Source organism: Capsicum annuum, unplaced genomic scaffold (genome assembly GCF_002878395.1).
Source record: "Capsicum annuum cultivar UCD-10X-F1 unplaced genomic scaffold, UCD10Xv1.1 ctg2609, whole genome shotgun sequence".
NCBI lineage: Eukaryota > Viridiplantae > Streptophyta > Magnoliopsida > Solanales > Solanaceae > Capsicum > Capsicum annuum.
The window spans coordinates 13,839-40,867 of record NW_025832333.1 but is presented as its reverse complement, the minus strand read 5'-3'; the positions used below and the strand labels follow the sequence as shown (position 1 = coordinate 40,867).

Genomic DNA, 27,029 nt, shown 5'->3' with positions numbered 1-27,029 from the left:
TTGTTAAATCATAAGTAAATTAGAAAAGTGAAAAATCGCAAAATCAGTATGTTCCTTCCTGTTCTTCTTTTTTTCTTTTTATAGTGTTTTTAATTACAAAATTGTTGAAGTTTTGCTTCTTCTTTTTTTTTTTTTTCCGTCTCAATTAGAATTAAAGTTGAGATATGCGGAGTGGTGGTCAAAAGTCCTGCTCGAAATATGTGGTGAAGCGAGAAAGAGAAGAATGTGGAGAGGTCGTCAAGGTTTGCGGCCCAAATATGATGGCATACCTTCTTTTACCGATGGACGGGTCCTGTCGTTTCCTTAATACCCTCGCCATCGAGTCTCTCCCTTAGGTTTCGGTTTCTTCACGTCGGATCTTAAAATCGGAATGTGTAATCGGTCGAAAATAATATTTTATCAATAGAGAATTTGGCGCCGCCAGTAACTTGTCCTCGGCGATAAACCAACCGGAAATGATCGGAAAGAATGGACTATTAGTACCATGCTTTCAACCGAAAAATTCAAAATCCAGTGCCCCAAAGTCCAGCTACCAGTTCTCCTACACCGGCAACCACACCCACTAGTCAATACGTCACTCGTTCTCCTACACTGATGAACACATCCACTACTTGAGACAATGTCGGTACTCCACACTCACTGTTCAACAAAACGCTAACGGTTCTTCTACACTGTCGGCCACACTCACTGTTCAACAAAACGTTGATGATTCTTCTACACTGTCGGCCACACTTACTGGTCAAGACACCGCCAATTCCGGCCACACTCAGTAGATCATTACGAAGCTTTCACAATAAAATTAGTGATCTAAAATAAAATTTTAATAAAATTACTCAAATATATAAACATATTAATTATTTTTAGTGAAAATTTTAAAACACAATATTTTTTTTATCTATTTTTTTTTTGAAGTAAGAATTAGTTATGATTAATAAGATGTAGCTATTTATTTTCAATAATATATTAACTTAGATGTCATAAAATTTTTATTTATTAATATAAAAATTTAACTTACTTAATTTAAAATTCTAAAATAGTATTTTTGTATAAATAGATAGTTTCTTTCTTTTGTTCAACTTGTCAGAAGAAAGGTCGAGCCGTCAACAAACTTCCAAGTCATAACAATAATTAATGAGATAATTACAGTTCTAGCTTTCCTTTGTCCAACTAGCATAGTCATTCGATCTAGTTGCAACATTGCACTAGTCCATTGAAAATAATATGATATTTTTGTACGGTCTAATAAAAACTAAAAAATTATGACTTATACCTCTACAAGTTTTTACTCCAAAATCACTAAAACACTATGAGTCTCAAAGAAAATCAGATTAGAAAACTCTTGCGACCCTAAGAACTAACTCTAATTTCTAACAACACACAAACCTTCTAAGATTTATGTTTTCAAATTTTTGAATTATCCCAACTTGAAGATAAAAATTCTATTCCAGATTATAACACACTGGATTAAGAAAGCATCAACATTACAATTCAATGAACACATACATTAAAGCTAAACCTCGGAGCTAGACTCTGTAAGTAGACCTAATTCTTCAATGTGTTTCTTCAATATTAGGATGCATTTTGGTAGTTAGGCAGAACTCGCTCAAATATTATTCATGTTTATTTGCACATGTTCTACCTTTTTCTCTCAGCATGAGTGTGCGAGAATCATGTTGGAAGACCTTATGTACTTATAGAGAGGGCTGGACATAAAATATTAAAACTGTTATTGTATTGAACCAGAAAATTTGATATTCGATTATTCAGTCACATTTGGTACAAGATATTAATACCATTTGATATTTCGTATTTACCAAATACCAAATTATATATTAAATAAAGGTTCACCCCCTATATATATAAAATCTAATTGGCCCATTGTCAACCCAAAACTCAAAGGTCAAAAGGGGCATCCTCCGTTCTTTACTTAAGCTTTACAATAGAACTAGCCAAAAATTTCAATCGGACCAATCCTGTTTCCTTGAATACATTTGCAGTTGCCTTCGCAGTGAGTAGGTGATTTTCAGAAATTTAGTTAGATGAAATAGGAATATGGTATTACCAAATATCATCCCGAACCGAAGTACAGTTTACCTACTACCGAATTATCAGTTTAAAATATGTTATTTGATATTCACTTTCAATTACCAATTATCGAACCCAAATTATAACAATATCGAACCGAGTGTCTACTTATAGCTTTTCATTGTTCTTCTCTAAGTAGAATTCTAACTCCACTAGAACTCTCTTCTTTCTTGAACTCTTTTGGTCTATTCATATGTATACTCCTTATTATATGTAGAGTCCTATATATTTGTGCTTTGGACAGACTTTGAGATTTTTTCTACTTTGATACTCCTTTATTTCAAAGAATCCTAATGCAAGTTGGAGTATGCATGGTGAAACAGATAATAGCAACATATTAATATAAGTGTTTCGCTACTTTGTCAATCATTAAACATACAAGAACCCAACATAATATCTATGGCCTCTAATTGTTCGTCAATCTTTGTTCATCCAATTCCTTCTTGTTGTCATATCTCTGTCCGTTTGTTGTTTCTACATGGGAAAGAAGATTAACTAACTTTTGTTGTTATGGTTTAGCAACTTATGTATTTTCATGGTTCAAGTATGGACGGAACCATCTTAGGTGAAGGGTTACCACTTACCATCCTGCATATTAAATGTCAGCTATTATGAGATTATGTTTATTTTTCATACGTTTAACTCGTCTAACAAGAAAATTAACATGTTCATCAAATTGTTCGCTCCACCACTGCTTTTAATGCTTTTATAAGGAGAACCTATCACCTTTCTTGTACGACAGGTGTAATCATGATTTTTTTTTGTTGTTGTTGTTTGGGGCTAGTAAAGAAGCAACTTATTCATGTATTATTTTTTTTTAGGAAAAAGGACACTATAGCACTTTTTAAAATAAATAACTAAGTTTGAAAGCTTTTTAAAAAGTGGTCAGTCGGATATACTATTTCCGCTTTATAGTCATTTCCTAATTTGGGTCAGTTTAGCCTACGTAGTCCATATGTATTCAACTTGGGCAATTTGGCCCTTTTGAAAATATTTTAATTTTTTTTTTGCTATAAATTGTAGTCCATATACATTCAACTTGGACAATTCAGCTCTTTTAAAAATATTTTAATTTTTTTTTTACTATAAATTTTTTAACTGGTCAAATATTCTGCTTTTTTTTTTTTTTAGAAATAATAATTAAATTATATAAAAACGATATAATTGTTAAATAGAATATGCATTTGTATAAGATATATGTATAGAAATTGTATAATTCTATCAAATATGTATATGTATAAAATATATATAAAAAAATATATAGAAAGTGTATGAGAATTATGTAATTGTTGTATAAAACGTGTAAAAAAAATGTACAGTTATTGTATAAATTGTTTATCAAAACTGTATAATTTTTGTATAGAATATTTATATGTATAAGATTTGGATAGAAACTGTATAGAAGGTGTGTTGATTGTGAATCAAAACTGTCTAATTTTTGTATAGAATATTTATATGTATAAGATTGGGATAAAAACTATATAGAAGGTGTGCAGAAATGATATAGAACAAACCAGTTAATTGAAATGGCTAGAAAGTGAAATTTAAATTTCATGGAAATAGTTTAATTTGAAGTGCCGTTTTATCCTTTCCCCTATTTTTTATAGTAAAAATTACATATATAACAACATGTTTACTATTAATTAAAAAATATGCCTAACTAATAGCTTGTTTGATCGAACTTATAAAATCAGCTTATTTTGAGAAGTACTTTTTTAACAAACATTTTTCAAAAAAGTATTTTTGATGAGAAGCAGTTTTTGTTTGACCAATAATTTTTTTTAAAAAAAATTGTTAGACCAAACTTTTAAAAATACTTTTTAATTGTATTTTTGTCAAAAGTGTTTTGGAAGGGAAATTACTTTTTTTAGCTTATTAAAAATTGTTTCTTCTATCTGCAAAAACATTTATTTTCTCCCTAAATCTTAATTCAACACCTCAATTTTTTTAAATAAACACTTTTGAGAAAAAATAAATACTTTATAAAAAAAAATTGGTCAAATAGGCTATAAGCATGTATAACTTATGAATAAATTTGTCTACTGTCTAATGGATTTAACTTGATATCTGCATCCACAATTCTAAGAAATTATAATTTTCTTAAGATAACTTCTCACTTTGTGATTTGGATTTGTCTCGTCTTCATATTTACACCAATTAATCAAGGTTTGTCTCGTCTTCATATTTACACCAATTCGTCAAATGCATGACACCATTCTCATGTCAAACTATTATTCTCATATCTATACTATCTTAAAAACATGAACTTCAAGTAAAATTTCTAAAATACTCTTCTAACTTAAATAGTTAATATGTCAATAATTAGATTATTCAAGTGTGTTCCAATTTAAGTAAATATTTTATTCGAAAAATAAAAAGACCTATCCCTAGACAAACAACGCAACGTTTCATAAATGTCTTGTAGGACACGTCTGTCTCCAAAACTTGCTCTTTTGAAAAGTTACATACGATTGAGAGATCAATCTATTATCAACACAATCTATTTTTCATAGAATGCATGCTTATATTTCTCGATTCAGAAGACGTTGAAGGGAAATCAATCTTGAATTATCTGTGTGGGTAACTCCAAAGTCCAAACCAACTATCTCTATCAGTGTGAGTGGAGAGAATAATATTGAATTCTTGAATCAATTCTTCGTTAGTGTTTATGGTGAAGGCAGTTTTTTTAACTTAAAGAGACATGCAAGAGGTATCATGACACCTTCTTTGAGAAAACTGAATTATTATTAGTACTCTTTGTTGTGTCGTTAAACTAAATTTAACTTCCCTATCTCCTTTCTATGTTTTTTTTTTTTTTTCATTTGTTGTTTGATATCCGTATTAAAGTTCCGTTTCTAGGATAGCACTTATTGGGTACAATGTAATTTTGATGATTGACAAACTGACAAATTGATATGAAACATGTCAGTCAAGCTGGTTCACAGACACGGACACACTGTCTCATGTAGCTGAACTTGTAGCAAAATCATCGATGATTAAAGACAAGGGTGGAAAAATATCAACAACTAGATGAGTGGTTAATTCTGATAAACTCAAGGAAATAAACATATGCTAATTTGAAGAAGTTGAATTTGATTCAAACACTTGATGATAAAGGCAAAGCAAGTTGAGTTGAAAAAGAAGTCCTATGGAAAGAAGGAGTTTCACTTCTGAGCATATCCTGAAGAGTCTTATGTGTAGAAGGAGAAAAATTCTGCAGATTGAAGAAGTCTACGCAAGATAAGAAACATACTAATTGAAGGACTCTTTGTTAGATAGATTGCTTAAAGTCAGGAATGAATGAGCGAGACAAATTCTGATATACTCAAGTTACTAATCACGTGAGAAATTGAAGAAGTTGTGGTTGAATAAAATACTTGAAGATAAGATGATTTAAAGAGTTGGAGTTTGACTACAACACTAAGGTGACAAGAGTTGGAATTAAAAAATGAGTCTCACTTGAAGTATAGCTCTATGCAATGAGAGTTCTGATTAAAGAAGGGGTTTGAAATAAAGAATGACTCTTTGGAGAGCTGTGCTTAAATAGAAGATGCATCATTCATAGTAACTTGCACACTTACAGAGAGAGAAAAGGCTAAACACGAGCAAATTGAGAAAGTTCATAATTGAGAGAATTCTGACTGAAGATTCAAGTGCTGCCAGTACAAAGGAACAGATTGATGAATCTGTTTCACAGGATTAAACTTTACAGTTCATGAGTCAGTTTAAATGTATTATTCTTATTGAGTTGTAATTTATTACTTTCCTAGATTGATTGTTTAGGAACAATACTGAGCTGAGTTAACTTCAAGTTTGGGATAACTCGAAGTGGGTTCAACAGTCAAGGGTGATTTTTGAGTTATAGAAATTAGAGTTTATAATTTCAGTTATTGAGTTATAGTAATTAGAGTTTATAATTCCAATTATTAAGGTATAGGAATTAGAGTTTATAATTCCTAGTTGTTGGTTACAAGAGTATGTAAGCAGTCGTTGTTGAGGCTCAGAGTTATTTAGTGAAGTTGGGGTTAAATCTTGTAGAGGTACAGGTCGTGGTTTGTTTACACCATTTTGAGCCTGGTGTTTTCTACGTAAAAATCATTGTGTTCTTTACTTTCTGTTTTACTGCTTCCTTGGAACACATCAGGCATCCCATTCCATCCATAGGCAACTTTTACGTTAAATTCACTGATCAGTAGGGCACGTACTCTAACAAGTGGTATCAGAGCGAGGTTGTCTTAAAAGGGGTTAACACCTAAGACAAAGATCACTATGATGAATTCCACACTACCTACTGGTCACAGTGAAGGTCAATCCACTATTAGACCTCCACTTTTTGATGGTTCTCACTTTATTTGGTGGAAAACTAGGATGGAAATGGATCTTCAAAGTGTAGATTATGAATTATAGGACAAAATTACTGACGGACCAACAATTTCCATAAAGTTAGTGGATGGAGAATAAATGAAAAAGATAAAGGAGTGAATTCACCCCAGAAGATCTTGTTGCACTACAAAAGAATACAAAAGCAAAAAACATTCTTGTTTCTGGTCTTGGTCCAGTCGAGTACAACAGTGTCAAATTGCAACACTGCTAAACAAATTTGGGATGCATTGGTGAATGCACATGAAGGCACTAGCCAAGTGAGAAAATTCAAAATTGCATTACTTTTCACTGAATATGAGGCTTTCGTAATGGAAAAAAATGAGTCACTACAAGAAATGATAACTAGGTTAACTTTGTTGGTAAATCATGAGTTATCATCTATAGGAAAGGTTTTATCTACTGAGGAATAAGTAGAGAAAGTCTTGAGAGTCCTACCAAAATCTAAGTGGAATGTTAAAGTTACAGCCATAAGAGAAGCTAGAATGTCCCTTGATGAGTTTGTTGGTAATTTGAAAACCTATGAGATGGTCATGGAAGATATAAATACGGCATCTGAAAGTGATGAAGAAGGTGATGAAACTGCTCTCATGGCCATTGGAGATTCAGACAAGGAAGAAGATGATGGAAAATCTGAGGTAAGTATTCTTGAACTCAAAGAGAAGTTGCATTTATTTTCTAAAACGAAACTTATTTTCTTAATGAGTACTCTCTTTCACAAAGTATTTATTGTGGGTTTATTTTACTAAGTCAAACTTATTGATTGTATTTAAAAAAATTACATTTGACAACTTATATTTTTTTGTAGTTATTTAATGATTAGCGTAGGAATGAAAGAAAATAATAAAATTCTCTTGATTTGCTAAAATAAAAAAGTAAAAAAGAAAAAAATTATTTTCACTTTATATAACAAGTAAAATAAAACAGAGGGAGTAATAAATATTTTAAAAATTTATTAAAGGGAACATAATAGTGGGAAATTATTTAAATGCAATTTCCTCATTGATTTTGGGTTGGTTTCAATAATATTAATATGTTAGTAACGTGCTTGATGTGTAGGTGTACGTATTTGACTTAAATGCATGTTTTAGCAAACAAATCACAAGATATTGCTGCTTATCCATCTTTTTTATGATTGATGTACATATAATGAAGGAAATACATAATTAAATTAAAAGCTACCTTGCTTCTTCTTCAATTACTTGAATTAAGTTAGTTTATAACTCTAAAGTTACTTTAAAGACATTTGTATCTATAGACAGACTTTATGCTAATTCTTTGGTTCATAAAATATTCTAGGTTGATATTATAAGTTGGCTGGTTAGATGTAGGCGAAATGATTTCATGGATTCTTGTACTTGTCCAAGTTTGTAAAGTGAATATCTTTATTTAGACTTTTGACAGCTCAACGCCTCAACTCAATAAAACTCAATATTTTAAACCCTATTTTAGTGTGAGTAACACAATTACTTCCACATTATTTTTAAGTGTTGTATTAAATTCCATGTCCTTTTTAAAATGCTACATAAGAAATTAAATATTTAAATAAATTTAATTAAATAAATAACTTTTAAGAATTATAGAAAAAAATTAATTTCATTCCAAATAGTTGAAATTCCTATCCAATGAATTTAAATTTTCAACTATAAATTCAAATACACAAACATAATAAATTTTTCAATTCTTCGTTTTGAATATCTTTGATAAATCATAAAAATTCATTTATTGCTCTTCAAACTTGAAGTTCAAGCTTTTTCAAGCTTATGCATGGAGTTTATTAATTTTTCAATATCCACTATCACTCACTTTCAATTCAAATTTAAATTTTAATCCTCAAAAAATATGAAAGATTTTGAATTGAGAAATTAATTTGCAAAAAAATAAATCTCAAACGGAGGAAAAAATTTTGAAGAAGGAAGATAGATTATGTTTTTCTTCTAGCTGTGGTGGGGGTGGGGGCTAAAAAAAATAATGGGGTGGGGTGGGGTGGTGCAGATGGAGTAGGAGACACGGGGTGTGGTGAGAAAGAAGAAGAACGAAAAAAAATTGGAGGGGGTGGGGGAGACGGGGTGGGGGTGATAAAAAAAGAAGAAAGAAAAAAATGAAGGGGGTGGGTTTGGGGGGAGGCAGGACGAGGGAGAGGTGAAGAAGAAACGGATTTTTTTAAAAAGAAATTATTATTTTTTAATTTTATTAAATATTTTAAATAATTTTTTTAAATTTCACGTGCTTCAAAAAATGCGTGAAAATACGCGCTTTCCATCTCAGCAACTTAATGTCACATATGCATCAAAAGAATTTAAAATGTTGAGTTTTATTAAGTTGAGAGGTTTAGATGATAAAAGTCTAAGTAGAGGTGTTCACTTTACAAACTTGGACATGTAAAAGGGTCCACGGGCCCACTTCACCTTAGATACAAAGAACTAAAAATGTGCCTAATAGGAGAAAAAGAATTAGTTTACCCGTGGAAAAAAAAAGGTAAAAATAACATAAATCTCAACCTTATTAGAATTATTTATACTCTCTCTCACTTTCTTAATTACTTTACTCTCTCTCCCGATTTATATACATTACAAGACCGACATATACATAGAAACCTTTGTATATGACAAGGCCGACATATACATAATAAGGACGATTCATATACATAATAAGGCCGACATATACATAACAAGGTCGACATATACATAAAAAGTTATGTATATGTATTAACTCAAAAAATGAGATTTTTGCAATATATTTAAAAAGATGAGATTTTTTATAATAAGTGAAATTTAAGTTATAGGTTTATGTAATTTTCAGGAAAAAAAATTTCAGTGGGGTTTGAACTCCCCCACTATTAAATTTCCAACACTACTCTTAAACCAAAGCACCCAACCCGACTTCACGTTTGTGGATGCTTTTCATTTTTTTTATATCCTTTCTCTTCAATTTCTTATATAATTATAACTATTTCGAGTCAAGATCAATGGGTGCTTGAGCACCCAAATTTTATCTGTTGGTCCGCCTCTGCTTGAGAATCATGTTGGAAGACCTTATGTTGGTGAAAATCTCAATAAATTACAGTGATATTACAACTGATTTACAACTGAAAATTACAAATGAATAAAGAAAATTATATTTCTTCTTCTATGGTTGAGGCGCAGATATCTCGCTCTCTTTAAGGAGATTCAAGCCCACTGCGGTAATTATTTCTCTGGTCCAACAGTAATACTCACTGGTCTATCTCCTCCAGGATACAACAGCCTACACAATATAACTTAATACTCTGGACTAAAATTGAGTTTAAAACTCCACACAAATAAACACCTCCCTTCAACTATTAAACTCTCTTTTGTAATATATGAACTCTCCGTATATCTTCTTCTCCCTCTTCCCTGTATGTTAGCCGTGCATATGGTCTTCTTATATCGAAGAGCATGCACCAAAAATGAATGAAAGCTTTCATAAAATAATGTAGACAAAACTTAGTGCATTATTTCTTTTTTAAAGTTGAATAAAGTTAAAAAGGAATATTTGAAAGAAACGTTATGTATGTATGGTTGTAAAGCCTGTAAAGAAAGTTGGTGTAGCAATAACAATAATGCACTATATTGATTTAATATTAAAATGAACAATAATGCACTTATATTGATTTAACATTAAAATGACCTATCAATCCTCCACTTATTTTAATATTAACAAGAGAGTCCAATAGTAGAAGGAAGACTACTATGTATAATAAAGGTGTGTTCTGAATTGAACCTTCACTTAGTAAAACAGTAATTTTTACTCCAGAGTCGTAGTGGTCTCAGACTTGAACTATGACAGCTTTGGGGAAATAAAAAGTTACTGCTTACACATAATAGTCAAGGTGTTGAAATGAGCTTTTTAGCCAGCACGTTACGGCCTTGTGCTATCCCGATTTTAATGAGTGTCTTTAGAGAATGAACCTAATTCTCAATAGGAAGCAGCCTACCTCCACACTCACATAGGTGAAATCCGCCGAGAGTGCTCATGTAATTTAGCACCCCACTCATAAGAGATACAGATATTCATTAAGAGTTTAATAAACTCAACCTCACAATCATTACAGGCAAATGTACTTACATCATAGGGAGGGATAAATTAATAGTGCATTTTTCATAACAAGTCATCAGGTGATTCATTTTTCCCATTGAACCTGGTTATATGATCTCTAGTCCCCAGGTTGGGTTTCCTCACATATGACTGATGATTTAATAGGCTTCAATTTCATCCCCCTCGATGTACTCCAGACCTTTTCTCTTGCTAAGGCCTTAGTCAACGGATCTGCAAGATTATCACAAGATTTGACATAATCAACATTAATGGTATCATTTGTCAAATATAATCTCACATTACTGTATTTTCTCCGTATAGGTCTGGATTTACCGTTATAATAACGGTTTTAAACTCTACCAATTGCAGCGGTATTATCACAATGAATTAATATAGGAGGAATTGTTTTTTCAAAATAAGGTATTTGAAATAACAAATATCCCAACCAATTCGCTTCCTCACTAGTTGAAGCTAAAGCAATTAGTTCAACCTCCATGGTAGAGTTAGCAATAATTGTTTGCTTTTTAGACTTCCAACAAATAGCACCACCACCCAAAGTAAAAACATAATCAGTCGTGGATAAGGAATCACCTGATAAAGTATTCCAATCCGCATCACAATAGCCTTCAAGTACAGCAGGATATTTTGTATAGAACAAATCATAATTTTTTATTCCAATTAAATATCTCATTACTCTGTTTATAGCATGCCAATGTTCATTAATTACCTGGCTTGCTAATAAACCTGCTAAGTACTCCTACTGCATATGCAATATCAGGCCTAGTGCAATCAGTCACATATCTCAAACTTTCAATTATGCTAGCATGTTCCTTTTGATTTATTACTTTTGTTTCACTCTCGACAGGAAACAGGTGAACACTAGAATCAAATGGAGTTACAACATGCTTCCAATCAAGGAAATTATATTTTTTCAATATTTTCTCAACATACTGTGACTGGTCAAGGAAAATTCCATCACATGTTCTAGTAATTTTTATTCCTAGAATAAAATTTACCTCACCAAGATCTTTCATTTTAAAATGGCTTCTAAGAATATTTTTAGTCTCATCAATAATATTCATGTTAGAGCCAAAGATCAATAAATCATCAACATATAGGTAAATAATAACATATGAATTATTCCAAGACTTATGATATATGCGCTTATCACACTCATTTGTTTTAAACTCATTTTCAATCATGCAGGAATCAAACTTTTCATGCCATTGTTTCGGTGTCTGTTTCAAGCCATATAGGAATTTATTAAGTTTACATACTTTGCTTTCTTGGTCAGCCACAACAAAATCTTCGGGTTGTTCCATGTAAATCTCTTCATTTAGGTCTCCGTTTTAAAAAAGCATTTTTTACATTCATTTGATGAACTTGTAAATCAAAAATTACCGCAATAGCAATTAAAAGTCTAATGGATGTAATTCTCATTACTGGTGAAAAAGTATCAAAAAATTCTAGGCCTTCTAGTTGTTTAAAACCTTTTTCCACAAGCCTAGCTTTATATTTTTCAACAGATTCATCTGATTTTAATTTTTTACGTAAGACCCATTTACATCCAATTGTTTTACAACCCGGTGGTTAATCAACTAACTTTCAAGTTTTATTAGAAATTAGCGATTCCATTTCATCATTTACAGACACTTTCCAAAAAATAGCATCATGTGATGACAAAGCTTCTTTTAAAGTGAGTGGGTCATCTCCAACGTTAAAAACATAATAATCAGGACCAAAGTTTTTTCTACTCTAGCTCGTTTACTTCTTCTTAACTCAAAATCATCAGTTTCATTATTATTTAAAGTAGAAGTAGAAGAACTAGGTAGTGATAAGATATTTTCTTTAGTCCCATGACCCCCACTATTTTTAGAATCAAAAGGAAATTTATCTTCATGAAAAATAGCATCACCTGATTCTATTATCACACTATCTTCAAGATTAAAAAATCTATAGGCTGTACTATTAGAAGCATAACCAAGAAAAGCACAAGCAGTAACTTTCTTACCCAACTTACAGATTTTAGGATCCATTAACCTCACATAGGCTAAACAACCCCAAACTCTTAGATATCCCAAATTTGGCTTATGACCTTTTCATAATTCAAAAGGCGTTAATTTCATCTTTATATTAGGCACACGATTCAACACATAACAAGCAGTCAAAAGAGCTTCACCCAAAAAATTTAACGGTGCACAAGACTCAATTAATATGGCATTAGTTAACTCAACCAAAGTTCTATTCTTCCTTTCTGCTACACCGTTAGATGCCAGAGAATAAGGAGGAGTAGTTTCATGAATTATACCCAATGATCTTACATAAGAATTGAACTCAAGTGACTCATATTCACGGCTTCTATCACTTCTTATTCTTTTTTTTTTTTATTAAACTGATTTTCAACTTCATGGAGGAAAGTTTTAAAATTCTCAAAAGCATCACTTTTATTTTTCATTAAGTAAACATATGTAAACTTAGAAAAATCATCAATAAAAGTGATAAAATATATATTTCCTCCACGAGTTAAAATTTCACTAAGTTCACAAATATCACTATGAACTAATTCTAATAAATTAGTTTTTCTTTCAACATAGAAGTGAGGCCTTTTTGTGATTTTAGCTTAACTACAAGCTTCACATTTTTCAAAATTCTTTTTGATTATTGGAATTAATCCTAAAATACTCATGATTCCCACATATCGTTCATTTATATGACACAAACGAGCATGCCAAAAATTAGTAGAAGAAAGCATGTAAACAGAAGTAGATACTTTATTCATTTCAACATTCAATTTGAACATACCATCACATGCATATCCTTTTCCCACAAAAATATTATTTTTCACAATTAAATACTGATCAGATTCAATAATCTGTTTGAAACCCGCTTTATTAAGAAGAAAACTCGACATTAAATTTTTTCTCATGAAAGGAGTATATAGCACATCCTTTAAGATTAATACTCTTCCAGAATTAAATCCCAATTCGACATCCCCCACTCCAAGTACTTGACTTGTGTGTGAATCTCCAAGCATGACGATTTTGGGCTCCTCAAAATTTTTATAATGTTTAAATCAGTCTTTGTCATAACAGACATGACGGTTTGCACCAGAGTCAGCCCACCATCCATCAACATTCACCACCATGTTTATGTCTGTTATTACTGTCATAAATGGTTCTTCGGTAACGTTTTCCTGAGATGTAGGCTCACGTTTTTGAAACCTGTAAATTCGAGCAATATGTCCACTCTTGCCACAGAAAAAACATGGTCTTTTTTGTTGTATATGTTGATTTTTTGCTTGGTTATTCTCACCATAATAATTCTTGGGATATCTACCATTATTTTTCTTGAATATTTTCTTCTTAGGCTTCAAAATAGTATTTTTTTTATTTTCAAGGGTAGCATTATATGAAGATAAATTTACCTTCGGTGTGATGTTCTCTTCTGATTGCATAAGTGTATCTTGGCCTCTAGCCGCATGTTTTTTCGCTTCCACCTCCTCAGTGTCATACTTACTTTGCAAGACTTTCTAAATTTTCTTTGCATTAGAGTAAGTTCTATCATAATAATCATAAAAATTATCAAATAGACAATTAAGTGAAAAATAACGACACTTGTAGGAGTCACAACTGTATTTTTCAACTTTCTCTTCAAGAGAGATAAGTTCGTCGTCAGTCATGGAAGAGTTATCTACTTTATTTGGGTTTTTCTCAGTTAACACATAAAAAACATTGAGAAGACTAGAGTAGAAAAACACTTTACCCTTCCACCTCTTGAAGTGAGTACCGTTGAACCGGAATGGCTTGTTGAGATCTCCCATCTTGACATCCGCGAAATTTTCAGTTGTTGCCATCTATGAATCTCCTTAAAATTGTTGGTGAAAATCTCAATAAATTGCAATGATATTACAACTGATTTACAACTGAAAATTACAAATGAATAAAGAAAATTATATTTCTTCTTCTATGGCTGAGGCGCGGATATCTCGCTTTCTTTAAGGAGATTCAAGCTCACTGCGGTAATTATTTCTCCGATCCAGCAGTAATACTCATTGGCCTGTCCCCTCCAGAATACAACAGTCTACACAATATAACTCAATACTCTGGACTAGAATTGAGTTCAAAACTCCACACAAATAAGCACCTCCCTTCAACTATTAAACTCTCTTTTATAATATATGAACTCTCCGTATATCTTCTTCTCCCTCTTCCCTGTATGTTAGCCGTGCATATGGTCTTCTTATATAGAAGAGCATTCACCAAAAATGAATGAAAGCTTTCATAAAATACCGTAGACAAAACTTAGTGCATTATTTCTTTTTTAAAGTTGAATAAAGTTAAAAGGAATATTTGAAAGAAAAGTTATGTATGTATGGCTGTAAAGCCTGTAAAGAAAGTTGGTGCAGCAATAACAATAATGCACTATATTGATTTACTATTAAAATGAACAATAATGCACTTATATTGATTTAATATTAAAATGACCCATCACCTTATGTACTAGCTCTTAGTTTTTTCTTCTCAAAGTAGACTTCTAACTCCATTAAAACTTTAAAAAAAAAAAAAAAAAAAACATTAAAACTTTCGTCTTTTTTGGACTCACTTGGTCTATCCATATTGAGTTAATAACCAAATCATCAGTCATTTTTCTTTCCGAAAGTCATTCAAATTCTTACGCCAAAAGTTCCTCAACTATGAGTTCGTTTTTCAAAAATCCACTTACTCCAAAAGTCATTGAGTGTGTTATAAAGTCACTCAAGCAATTTAATTAATTTTTTCAATAAAATTTGCTAACATATTTTATTTAAAATAAAAATATTAAGAAATAAAAAATATTTTCATTTAATGACCTAACCATACCTAAAATTCATTTACATAAATTGTTTAAATGAATATGTTTTTAAATTTCTTAGAATTTTGATTTTACGACTAATTGTTCTTGTCTAATGATTACTCTATACTTTAAAGTATATATAGTCATATGGATCATTAATTAATATCCTAAAATCACAATCATTTAATTGTATAATTTTTTTGTGTTAATTTTACCTCGTTGTAATGTATATATTATAGTGTTAAGAATGTTTAATAACATTTGCTAATGTTTTAATTATATTATATCATTTTAGTTTAAAATCTATAACGTTCCTTTAATCAAACTATTACGAATAGAATTCATTGTAATTGTTTGATGCATGTATAATATACAAGTTACAATGCAAAAGATTGCATTATGATTGAAAAATCAATTCCGTAATAAGTATCACGTTGAAAGTTAATTAAATCTAATCAACTAAATGAATATGATTCCGAAAATCTTAAAAATTAATATTAACACTATAAGTGAATTGATATAAACTATTTAGGATATTTTAAAATTTCAGAGGGTTAAATATAAAGTAAACATGAGAATATGTAATTATATAATTCAAATGATTTTTTTTACTTTTTCTAGTATTTTGATTTTAAATAAAATTTCATGTTAACAAATATTAATGCAAAAAATTAATTAACTAGGTTGATTAACTTGTAAGTAAAATACTCAAAGTTAAGTGACTTTTAAAATAAAAATCAAAGTTGGATGACTTACCGAGAGAAGAACCCTTAGTTGAGTAGCTCTATCTGTAGACTCCCATGTAATTTGAGCTTTGAGCATAATTTGAGGTCTTTTCTACTTGATACTCTTTTATTTCAAAATCCTAATGAAAATTGGACAGTGATGGATGAGATTATAGCAATAAATTGATTTACGTGTTTCACTACTTTGTCAATCATCAAACCGTACAAGTACCCAACACAATATCTAAGGCGTATAAATGTTTGTCTACCTATGTTCATTCAATTCCTTGTTGTTCTTAGCGTTGTTGTCATTATCTCTGTCCGTTTGTTGTTTTTGTTGTTTCTCCATTTGTTGTTTTGTTGTTTCTGTGTCATGTTACTTTCTGGCGTTGGAGTTAGCTCCAGAAAGGAGCTTGTACTATGGCAATTATTTAGCAACAAGAACAAAAGTACCCAACACAATATCTAAGGCGTATAAATGTTTGTCTACCTATGTTCATTCAATTCCTTGTTGTTCTTAGCGTTGTTGTCATTATCTCTGTCCGTTTGTTGTTTTTGTTGTTTCTCCATTTGTTGTTTTGTTGTTTCTGTGTCATGTTACTTTCTGGCGTTGGAGTTAGCTCCAGAAAGGAGCTTGTACTATGGCAATTATTTAGCAACAAGAACAAAAACAATAGGAGCTTGTACTAGGGCAAGTATTTGCAGCAACAAGAACAAAAACAATAGGAGATTCCAAGGCTAGAAGAAGAAGTCTTGTTCATACAAAATGCTTTGGTCTGATATATGGGAACATCAAGCAGAGATGAGCATTTGGTCTGATATATGTGAAAATCAAGCAGAGATGATCATTTGAGGCTTGTGGATTCTGAATTTTATGATCGGGGCAACGACTTCAAGCTAATATATTATAACCATCAAACTAAATTTTGTCGCCGATGAATGGGACATATCGTCCACGTATAATTTCCTTAGTAACATCGCCTGAAGAGCTGCTTCACGCATCTATATTCAGAGGGTGTTTGGATTAGATTATAATTTGATCAAAATAACTTAAAAGCTATTTTTAAATTTTAGGAGTGTTTGACAATTTAAAAAATTGCTTTTAAAAAAAGACAATTTTGGTTTTTTATAAGTCAAAAACAATTACCCTCTTGTAGTCCATTTGATTTTTTTAGCTTATAATCTATTAATGCTTGTATTAATCAAACATTTTCATTCATTTTATTATTCAAATTAATATAAAATCCAATTTATATATATATTAATTTTTATTTTAAAGACAAATTTTATGCAACCTTAGTTCCCCCCTCCCCCTACTTTTGATAACACTTTACATAGTGATGCAATTTCATAATTAATGACTAGGAGACGTTTATCAATATAGTTGAAATGTTATATATATATATATATATATATATATATATATATATATATATTTATATAATATTTTCATGAATGACTATTGAATTTGTGTGCTAAAAAAATCTTTTTTCTTGGTTAAAAGAGTTTAAATCATCAAACAAAATATATATGTTACTGATCATTATAATTATATTAATAGATAAATAGTTGGTCACAAAAGATACTATTTGTTTGCTAAAATGACTCTTAATTGAAAAATATATTACTTATTGATTGAGTAATGACTACATCACTATTAAAAATTATTGAATATGAACGTTGAGTCGTCAAATATACATGAATCATTCACTAATCATTCATGAAGTTGTATATCTTCAGTGAGTGTTCTCCATATATCTTGGTTGGTGAGTTTTTTTTCTTAGAAAAATTCATATGTTGTACAATAATAATTGTCCAAATTTAAAAAAATATATTAAAGAAGGGGAATAATACATAAAAATTATATTTCATAAATTAGAAGTTTCATACATAAGAGGTACTAATATGGCTAGAGTTAAGTTCGCGATAAATACAAATTAATATAAAATCCAATTTATATATATATAATAAAAACTAATATATATATATATATATATATATATATATATATATATATATTAGTTTTTATTATATATATATAAATTGGATTTTATATTAATTTGTATTTATCGCGAACTTAACTCTAGCCATATTAGTACCTCTTATGTATGAAACTTCTAATTTATGAAATATAATTTTTATGTATTATTCCCCTTCTTTAATATATTTTTTTAAATTTGGACAATTATTATTGTACAACATATGAATTTTTCTAAGAAAAAAAACTCACCAACCAAGATATATGGAGAACACTCACTGAAGATATACAACTTCATGAATGATTAGTGAATGATTCATGTATATTTGACGACTCAACGTTCATATTCAATAATTTTTAATAGTGATGTAGTCATTACTCAATCAATAAGTAATATATTTTTCAATTAAGAGTCATTTTAGCAAACAAATAGTATCTTTTGTGACCAACTATTTATCTATTAATATAATTATAATGATCAGTAACATATATATTTTGTTTGATGATTTAAACTCTTTTAACCAAGAAAAAAGATTTTTTTAGCACACAAATTCAATAGTCATTCATGAAAATATTATATAAATATATATATATATATATATATATATATATATATATATATATAACATTTCAACTATATTGATAAACGTCTCCTAGTCATTAATTATGAAATTGCATCACTATGTAAAGTGTTATCAAAAGTAGGGGGAGGGGGGAACTAAGGTTGCATAAAATTTGTCTTTAAAATAAAAATTAATATATATATAAATTGGATTTTATATTAATTTGAATAATAAAATGAATGAAAATGTTTGATTAATACAAGCATTAATAGATTATAAGCTAAAAAAATCAAATGGACTACAAGAGGGTAATTGTTTTTGACTTATAAAAAACCAAAATTGTCTTTTTTTAAAAGCAATTTTTTAAATTGTCAAACACTCCTAAAATTTAAAAATAGCTTTTAAGTTATTTTGATCAAATTATAATCTAATCCAAACACCCTCTGAATATAGATGCGTGAAGCAGCTCTTCAGGCGATGTTACTAAGGAAATTATACGTGGACGATATGTCCCATTCATCGGCGACAAAATTTAGTTTGATGGTTATAATATATTAGCTTGAAGTCGTTGCCCCGATCATAAAATTCAGAATCCACAAGCCTCAAATGATCATCTCTGCTTGATTTTCACATATATCAGACCAAATGCTCATCTCTGCTTGATGTTCCCATATATCAGACCAAAGCATTTTGTATGAACAAGACTTCTTCTTCTAGCCTTGGAATCTCCTATTGTTTTTGTTCTTGTTGCTGCAAATACTTGCCCTAGTACAAGCTCCTATTGTTTTTGTTCTTGTTGCTAAATAATTGCCATAGTACAAGCTCCTTTCTGGAGCTAACTCCAACGCCAGAAAGTAACATGACACAGAAACAACAAAACAACAAATGGAGAAACAACAAAAACAACAAACGGACAGAGATAATGACAACAACGCTAAGAACAACAAGGAATTGAATGAACATAGGTAGACAAACATTTATACGCCTTAGATATTGTGTTGGGTACTTTTGTTCTTGTTGCTAAATAATTGCCATAGTACAAGCTCCTTTCTGGAGCTAACTCCAACGCCAGAAAGTAACATGACACAGAAACAACAAAACAACAAATGGAGAAACAACAAAAACAACAAACGGACAGAGATAATGACAACAACGCTAAGAACAACAAGGAATTGAATGAACATAGGTAGACAAACATTTATACGCCTTAGATATTGTGTTGGGTACTTGTACGGTTTGATGATTGACAAAGTAGTGAAACACGTAAATCAATTTATTGCTATAATCTCATCCATCACTGTCCAATTTTCATTAGGATTTTGAAATAAAAGAGTATCAAGTAGAAAAGACCTCAAATTATGCTCAAAGCTCAAATTACATGGGAGTCTACAGATAGAGCTACTCAACTAAGGGTTCTTCTCTCGGTAAGTCATCCAACTTTGATTTTTATTTTAAAAGTCACTTAACTTTGAGTATTTTACTTACAAGTTAATCAACCTAGTTAATTAATTTTTTGCATTAATATTTGTTAACATGAAATTTTATTTAAAATCAAAATACTAGAAAAAGTAAAAAAAATCATTTGAATTATATAATTACATATTCTCATGTTTACTTTATATTTAACCCTCTGAAATTTTAAAATATCCTAAATAGTTTATATCAATTCACTTATAGTGTTAATATTAATTTTTAAGATTTTCGGAATCATATTCATTTAGTTGATTAGATTTAATTAACTTTCAACGTGATACTTATTACGGAATTGATTTTTCAATCATAATGCAATCTTTTGCATTGTAACTTGTATATTATACATGCATCAAACAATTACAATGAATTCTATTCGTAATAGTTTGATTAAAGGAACGTTATAGATTTTAAACTAAAATGATATAATATAATTAAAACATTAGCAAATGTTATTAAACATTCTTAACACTATAATATATACATTACAACGAGGTAAAATTAACACAAAAAAATTATACAATTAAATGATTGTGATTTTAGGATATTAATTAATGATCCATATGACTATATATACTTTAAAGTATAGAGTAATCATTAGACAAGAACAATTAGTCGTAAAATCAAAATTCTAAGAAATTTAAAAACATATTCATTTAAACAATTTATGTAAATGAATTTTAGGTATGGTTAGGTCATTAAATGAAAATATTTTTTATTTCTTAATATTTTTATTTTAAATAAAATATGTTAGCAAATTTTATTGAAAAAATTAATTAAATTGCTTGAGTGACTTTATAACACACTCAATGACTTTTGGAGTAAGTGGATTTTTGAAAAACGAACTCATAGTTGAGGAACTTTTGGCGTAAGAATTTGAATGACTTTCGGAAAGAAAAATGACTGATGATTTGGTTATTAACTCAATATGGATAGACCAAGTGAGTCCAAAAAAGACGAAAGTTTTAATGTTTTTTTTTTTTTTTTTTTTAAAGTTTTAATGGAGTTAGAAGTCTACTTTGAGAAGAAAAAACTAAGAGCTAGTACATAAGGTGATGGGTCATTTTAATATTAAATCAATATAAGTGCATTATTGTTCATTTTAATAGTAAATCAATATAGTGCATTATTGTTATTGCTGCACCAACTTTCTTTACAGGCTTTACAGCCATACATACATAACTTTTCTTTCAAATATTCCTTTTAACTTTATTCAACTTTAAAAAAGAAATAATGCACTAAGTTTTGTCTACGGTATTTTATGAAAGCTTTCATTCATTTTTGGTGAATGCTCTTCTATATAAGAAGACCATATGCACGGCTAACATACAGGGAAGAGGGAGAAGAAGATATACGGAGAGTTCATATATTATAAAAGAGAGTTTAATAGTTGAAGGGAGGTGCTTATTTGTGTGGAGTTTTGAACTCAATTCTAGTCCAGAGTATTGAGTTATATTGTGTAGACTGTTGTATTCTGGAGGGGACAGGCCAATGAGTATTACTGCTGGATCGGAGAAATAATTACCGCAGTGAGCTTGAATCTCCTTAAAGAAAGCGAGATATCCGCGCCTCAGCCATAGAAGAAGAAATATAATTTTCTTTATTCATTTGTAATTTTCAGTTGTAAATCAGTTGTAATATCATTGCAATTTATTGAGATTTTCACCAACAATTTTAAGGAGATTCATAGATGGCAACAACTGAAAATTTCGCGGATGTCAAGATGGGAGATCTCAACAAGCCATTCCGGTTCAACGGTACTCACTTCAAGAGGTGGAAGGGTAAAGTGTTTTTCTACTCTAGTCTTCTCAATGTTTTTTATGTGTTAACTGAGAAAAACCCAAATAAAGTAGATAACTCTTCCATGACTGACGACGAACTTATCTCTCTTGAAGAGAAAGTTGAAAAATACAGTTGTGACTCCTACAAGTGTCGTTATTTTTCACTTAATTGTCTATTTGATAATTTTTATGATTATTATGATAGAACTTACTCTAATGCAAAGAAAATTTAGAAAGTCTTGCAAAGTAAGTATGACACTGAGGAGGTGGAAGCGAAAAAACATGCGGCTAGAGGCCAAGATACACTTATGCAATCAGAAGAGAACATCACACCGAAGGTAAATTTATCTTCATATAATGCTACCCTTGAAAATAAAAAAAATACTATTTTGAAGCCTAAGAAGAAAATATTCAAGAAAAATAATGGTAGATATCCCAAGAATTATTATGGTGAGAATAACCAAGCAAAAAATCAACATATACAACAAAAAAGACCATGTTTTTTCTGTGGCAAGAGTGGACATATTGCTCGAATTTACAGGTTTCAAAAACGTGAGCCTACATCTCAGGAAAACGTTACCGAAGAACCATTTATGACAGTAATAACAGACATAAACATGGTGGTGAATGTTGATGGATGGTGGGCTGACTCTGGTGCAAACCGTCATGTCTGTTATGACAAAGACTGATTTAAACATTATAAAAATTTTGAGGAGCCCAAAATCGTCATGCTTGGAGATTCACACACAAGTCAAGTACTTGGAGTGGGGGATGTCGAATTGGGATTTAATTCTGGAAGAGTATTAATCTTAAAGGATGTGCTATATACTCCTTTCATGAGAAAAAATTTAATGTCGAGTTTTCTTCTTAATAAAGCGGGTTTCAAACAGATTATTGAATCTGATCAGTATTTAATTGTGAAAAATAATATTTTTGTGGGAAAAGGATATGCATGTGATGGTATGTTCAAATTGAATGTTGAAATGAATAAAGTATCTACTTCTGTTTACATGCTTTCTTCTACTAATTTTTGGCATGCTCGTTTGTGTCATATAAATGAACGATATGTGGGAATCATGAGTATTTTAGGATTAATTCCAATAATCAAAAAGAATTTTGAAAAATGTGAAGCTTGTAGTTAAGCTAAAATCACAAAAAGGCCTCACTTCTATGTTGAAAGAAAAACTAATTTATTAGAATTAGTTCATAGTGATATTTGTGAACTTAGTGAAATTTTAACTCGTGGAGGAAATATATATTTTATCACTTTTATTGATGATTTTTCTAAGTTTACATATGTTTACTTAATGAAAAATAAAAGTGATGCTTTTGAGAATTTTAAAACTTTCCTCCATGAAGTTGAAAATCAGTTTAATAAAAAAAAAAAAGAATAAGAAGTGATAGAAGCCGTGAATATGAGTCACTTGAGTTCAATTCTTATGTAAGATCATTGGGTATAATTCATGAAACTACTCCTCCTTATTCTCTGGCATCTAACGGTGTAGCAGAAAGGAAGAATAGAACTTTGGTTGAGTTAACTAATGCCATATTAATTGAGTCTTGTGCACCGTTAAATTTTTTGGGTGAAGCTCTTTTGACTGCTTGTTATGTGTTGAATCGTGTGCCTAATATAAAGATGAAATTAACGCCTTTTGAATTATGAAAAGGTCATAAGCCAAATTTGGGATATCTAAGAGTTTGGGGTTGTTTAGCCTATGTGAGGTTAATGGATCCTAAAATCTGTAAGTTGGGTAAGAAAGTTACTGCTTGTGCTTTTCTTGGTTATGCTTCTAATAGTACAGCCTATAGATTTTTTAATCTTGAAGATAGTGTGATAATAGAATCAGGTGATGCTATTTTTCATGAAGATAAATTTCCTTTTGATTCTAAAAATAGTGGGGGTCATGGGACTAAAGAAAATATCTTATCACTACCTAGTTCTTCTACTTCTACTTTAAATAATAATGAAACTGATGATTTTGAGTTAAGAAGAAGTAAACGAGCTAGAGTAGAAAAAACTTTGGTCCTGATTATTATGTTTTTAACGTTGGAGATGACCCACTCACTTTAAAAGAAGCTTTGTCATCACATGATGCTATTTTTTGGAAAGTGTCTGTAAATGATGAAATGGAATCGCTAATTTCTAATAAAACTTGAAAGTTAGTTGATTAACCACCGGGTTGTAAAACAATTGGATGTAAATGGGTCTTACGTAAAAAATTAAAATCAGATGAATCTGTTGAAAAATATAAAGCTAGGCTTGTGGAAAAAGGTTTTAAACAACTAGAAGGCCTAGAATTTTTTGATACTTTTTCACCAGTAATGAGAATTACATCCATTAGACTTTTAATTGCTATTGCGGTAATTTTTGATTTACAAGTTCATCAAATGAATGTAAAAAATGCTTTTTTAAAACGGAGACCTAAATGAAGAGATTTACATGGAACAACCCGAAGATTTTGTTGTGGCTGACCAAGAAAGCAAAGTATGTAAACTTAATAAATTCCTATATGGCTTGAAACAGACACCGAAACAATGGCATGAAAAGTTTGATTCCTGCATGATTGAAAATGAGTTTAAAACAAATGAGTGTGATAAGCGCATATATCATAAGTCTTGGAATAATTCATATGTTATTATTTACCTATATGTTGATGATTTATTGATCTTTGGCTCTAACATGAATATTATTGATGAGACTAAAAATATTCTTAGAAGCCATTTTAAAATGAAAGATCTTGGTGAGGTAAATTTTATTCTAGGAATAAAAATTACTAGAACATGTGATGGAATTTTCCTTGACCAGTCACAGTATGTTGAGAAAATATTGAAAAAATATAATTTCCTTGATTGGAAGCATGTTGTAACTCCATTTGATTCTAGTGTTCACCTGTTTCCTGTCGAGAGTGAAACAAAAGTAATAAATCAAAAGGAACATGCTAGCATAATTGAAAGTTTGAGATATGTGACTGATTGCACTAGGCCTGATATTGCATATGCAGTAGGAGTACTTAGCAGGTTTATTAGCAAGCCAGGTAATTAATGAACATTGGCATGCTATAAACAGAGTAATGAGATATTTAATTGGAATAAAAAATTATGATTTGTTCTATACAAAATATCCTGCTGTACTTGAAGGCTATTGTGATGCGGATTGGAATACTTTATCAGGTGATTCCTTATCCACGACTGATTATGTTTTTACTTTGGGTGGTGGTGCTATTTGTTGGAAGTCTAAAAAGCAAACAATTATTGCTAACTCTACCATGGAGGTTGAACTAATTGCTTTAGCTTCAACTAGTGAGGAAGCGAATTGGTTGGGATATTTGTTATTTCAAATACCTTATTTTGAAAAAACAATTCCTCCTATATTAATTCATTGTGATAATACCGCTGCAATTGGTAGAGTTTAAAACCGTTATTATAACGGTAAATCCAGACCTATACGGAGAAAATACAGTAATGTGAGATTATATTTGACAAATGATACCATTAATGTTGATTATGTCAAATCTTGTGATAATCTTGCAGATCCGTTGACTAAGGCCTTAGCAAGAGAAAAGGTCTGGAGTACATCGAGGGGGATGAAATTGAAGCCTATTAAATCATCAGTCATATGTGAGGAAACCCAACCTGGGGACTAGAGATCATATAACCAGGTTCAATGGGAAAAATGAATCACCTGATGACTTGTTATGAAAAATGCACTATTAATTTATCCCTCCCTATGATGTAAGTACATTTGCCTGTAATGATTGTGAGGTTGAGTTTATTAAACTCTTAATGAATATCTGTATCTCTTATGAGTGGGGTGCTAAATTACATGAGCACTCTCGGCGGATTTCACCTATGTGAGTGTGGAGGTAGGCTGCTTCCTATTGAGAATTAGGTTCATTCTCTAAAGACACTCATTAAAATCGGGATAGCACAAGGCCGTAACGTGCTGGCTAAAAAGCTCATTTCAACACCTTGACTATTATGTGTAAGCAGTAACTTTTTATTTCCCCAAAGCTGTCATAGTTCAAGTCTGAGACCACTACGACTCTGGAGTAAAAATTACTGTTTTACTAAGTGAAGGTTCAATTCAGAACACACCTTTATTATACATAGTAGTCTTCCTTCTACTATTGGACTCTCTTGTTAATATTAAAATAAGTGGAGGATTGATAGGTCATTTTAATGTTAAATCAATATAAGTGCATTATTGTTCATTTTAATATTAAATCAATATAGTGCATTATTGTTATTGCTACACCAACTTTCTTTACAGGCTTTACAACCATACATACATAACGTTTCTTTCAAATATTCCTTTTTAACTTTATTCAACTTTAAAAAAGAAATAATGCACTAAGTTTTGTCTACATTATTTTATGAAAGCTTTCATTCATTTTTGGTGCATGCTCTTCGATATAAGAAGACCATATGCACGGCTAACATACAGGGAAGAGGGAGAAGAAGATATACGGAGAGTTCATATATTACAAAAGAGAGTTTAATAGTTGAAGGGAGGTGTTTATTTGTGTGGAGTTTTAAACTCAATTTTAGTCCAGAGTATTAAGTTATATTGTGTAGGCTGTTGTATCCTGGAGGAGATAGACCAGTGAGTATTACTGTTGGACCAGAGAAATAATTACCGCAGTGGGCTTGAATCTCCTTAAAGAGAGCGAGATATCTGCGCCTCAACCATAGAAGAAGAAATATAATTTTCTTTATTCATTTGTAATTTTCAGTTGTAAATCAGTTGTAATATCACTGTAATTTATTGAGATTTTCACCAACATAAGGTCTTCCAACATGATTCTCAAGCAGAGGCGGACCAACAGATAAAATTTGGGTGCTCAAGCACCCATTGATCTTGACTCGAAATAGTTATAATTATATAAGAAATTGAAGAGAAAGGATATAAAAAAAATGAAAAGCATCCACAAACGTGAAGTCGGGTTGGGTGCTTTGGTTTAAGAGTAGTGTTGGAAATTTAATAGTGGGGGAGTTCAAACCCCACTGAAATTTTTTTTCCTGAAAATTACATAAACCTATAACTTAAATTTCACTTATTATAAAAAATCTCATCTTTTTAAATATATTGCAAAAATCTCATTTTTTGAGTTAATACATATACATAACTTTTTATGTATATGTCGACCTTGTTATG

The 27,029-nt window shown here is 30.5% G+C and overlaps 2 protein-coding genes across 12 annotated transcripts; one reads left to right on the top strand and one right to left on the bottom strand.

The window, feature by feature from the left end:
• Positions 1-10,483: 10,483 nt before the first annotated feature.
• LOC124890852 lies at positions 10,484-15,114 on the bottom strand. Of its 6 annotated transcripts, none has more exons than XR_007049412.1 (3): positions 14,287-14,827; positions 13,949-14,053; positions 10,484-13,745 (listed from the first exon to the last, which is right to left on the bottom strand). XR_007049412.1 is itself a non-coding variant. In XM_047402689.1 (3 exons), exons 1-3 carry the CDS (start codon positions 14,375-14,377, stop codon positions 13,598-13,600), a joined length of 372 nt encoding a protein of 123 aa, XP_047258645.1. In that variant the 5' UTR covers positions 14,378-14,834; the 3' UTR covers positions 10,484-13,597. The 6 variants fall into 6 exon arrangements, 2 of the variants coding, with proteins under 2 accessions (XP_047258645.1, XP_047258646.1); XR_007049411.1 differs by having other exon boundaries at positions 10,484-10,755; positions 14,287-14,824; XM_047402689.1 differs by having other exon boundaries at positions 13,949-14,081; positions 14,287-14,834.
• Positions 15,115-21,046: 5,932 nt separating this feature from the next.
• On the top strand, positions 21,047-25,677 carry LOC124890851. 6 transcript variants are annotated; one of them, XM_047402686.1, is made up of 3 exons: positions 21,328-21,874; positions 22,080-22,212; positions 22,416-25,677. In XM_047402686.1, exons 1-3 carry the CDS (start codon positions 21,784-21,786, stop codon positions 22,561-22,563), a joined length of 372 nt encoding a protein of 123 aa, XP_047258642.1. In that variant the 5' UTR covers positions 21,328-21,783; the 3' UTR covers positions 22,564-25,677. The 6 variants fall into 6 exon arrangements, 2 of the variants coding, with proteins under 2 accessions (XP_047258642.1, XP_047258643.1); XR_007049408.1 differs by having other exon boundaries at positions 21,333-21,874; positions 22,108-22,212; XM_047402687.1 differs by having other exon boundaries at positions 21,335-21,874; positions 25,406-25,677.
• Positions 25,678-27,029: the final 1,352 nt, after the last annotated feature.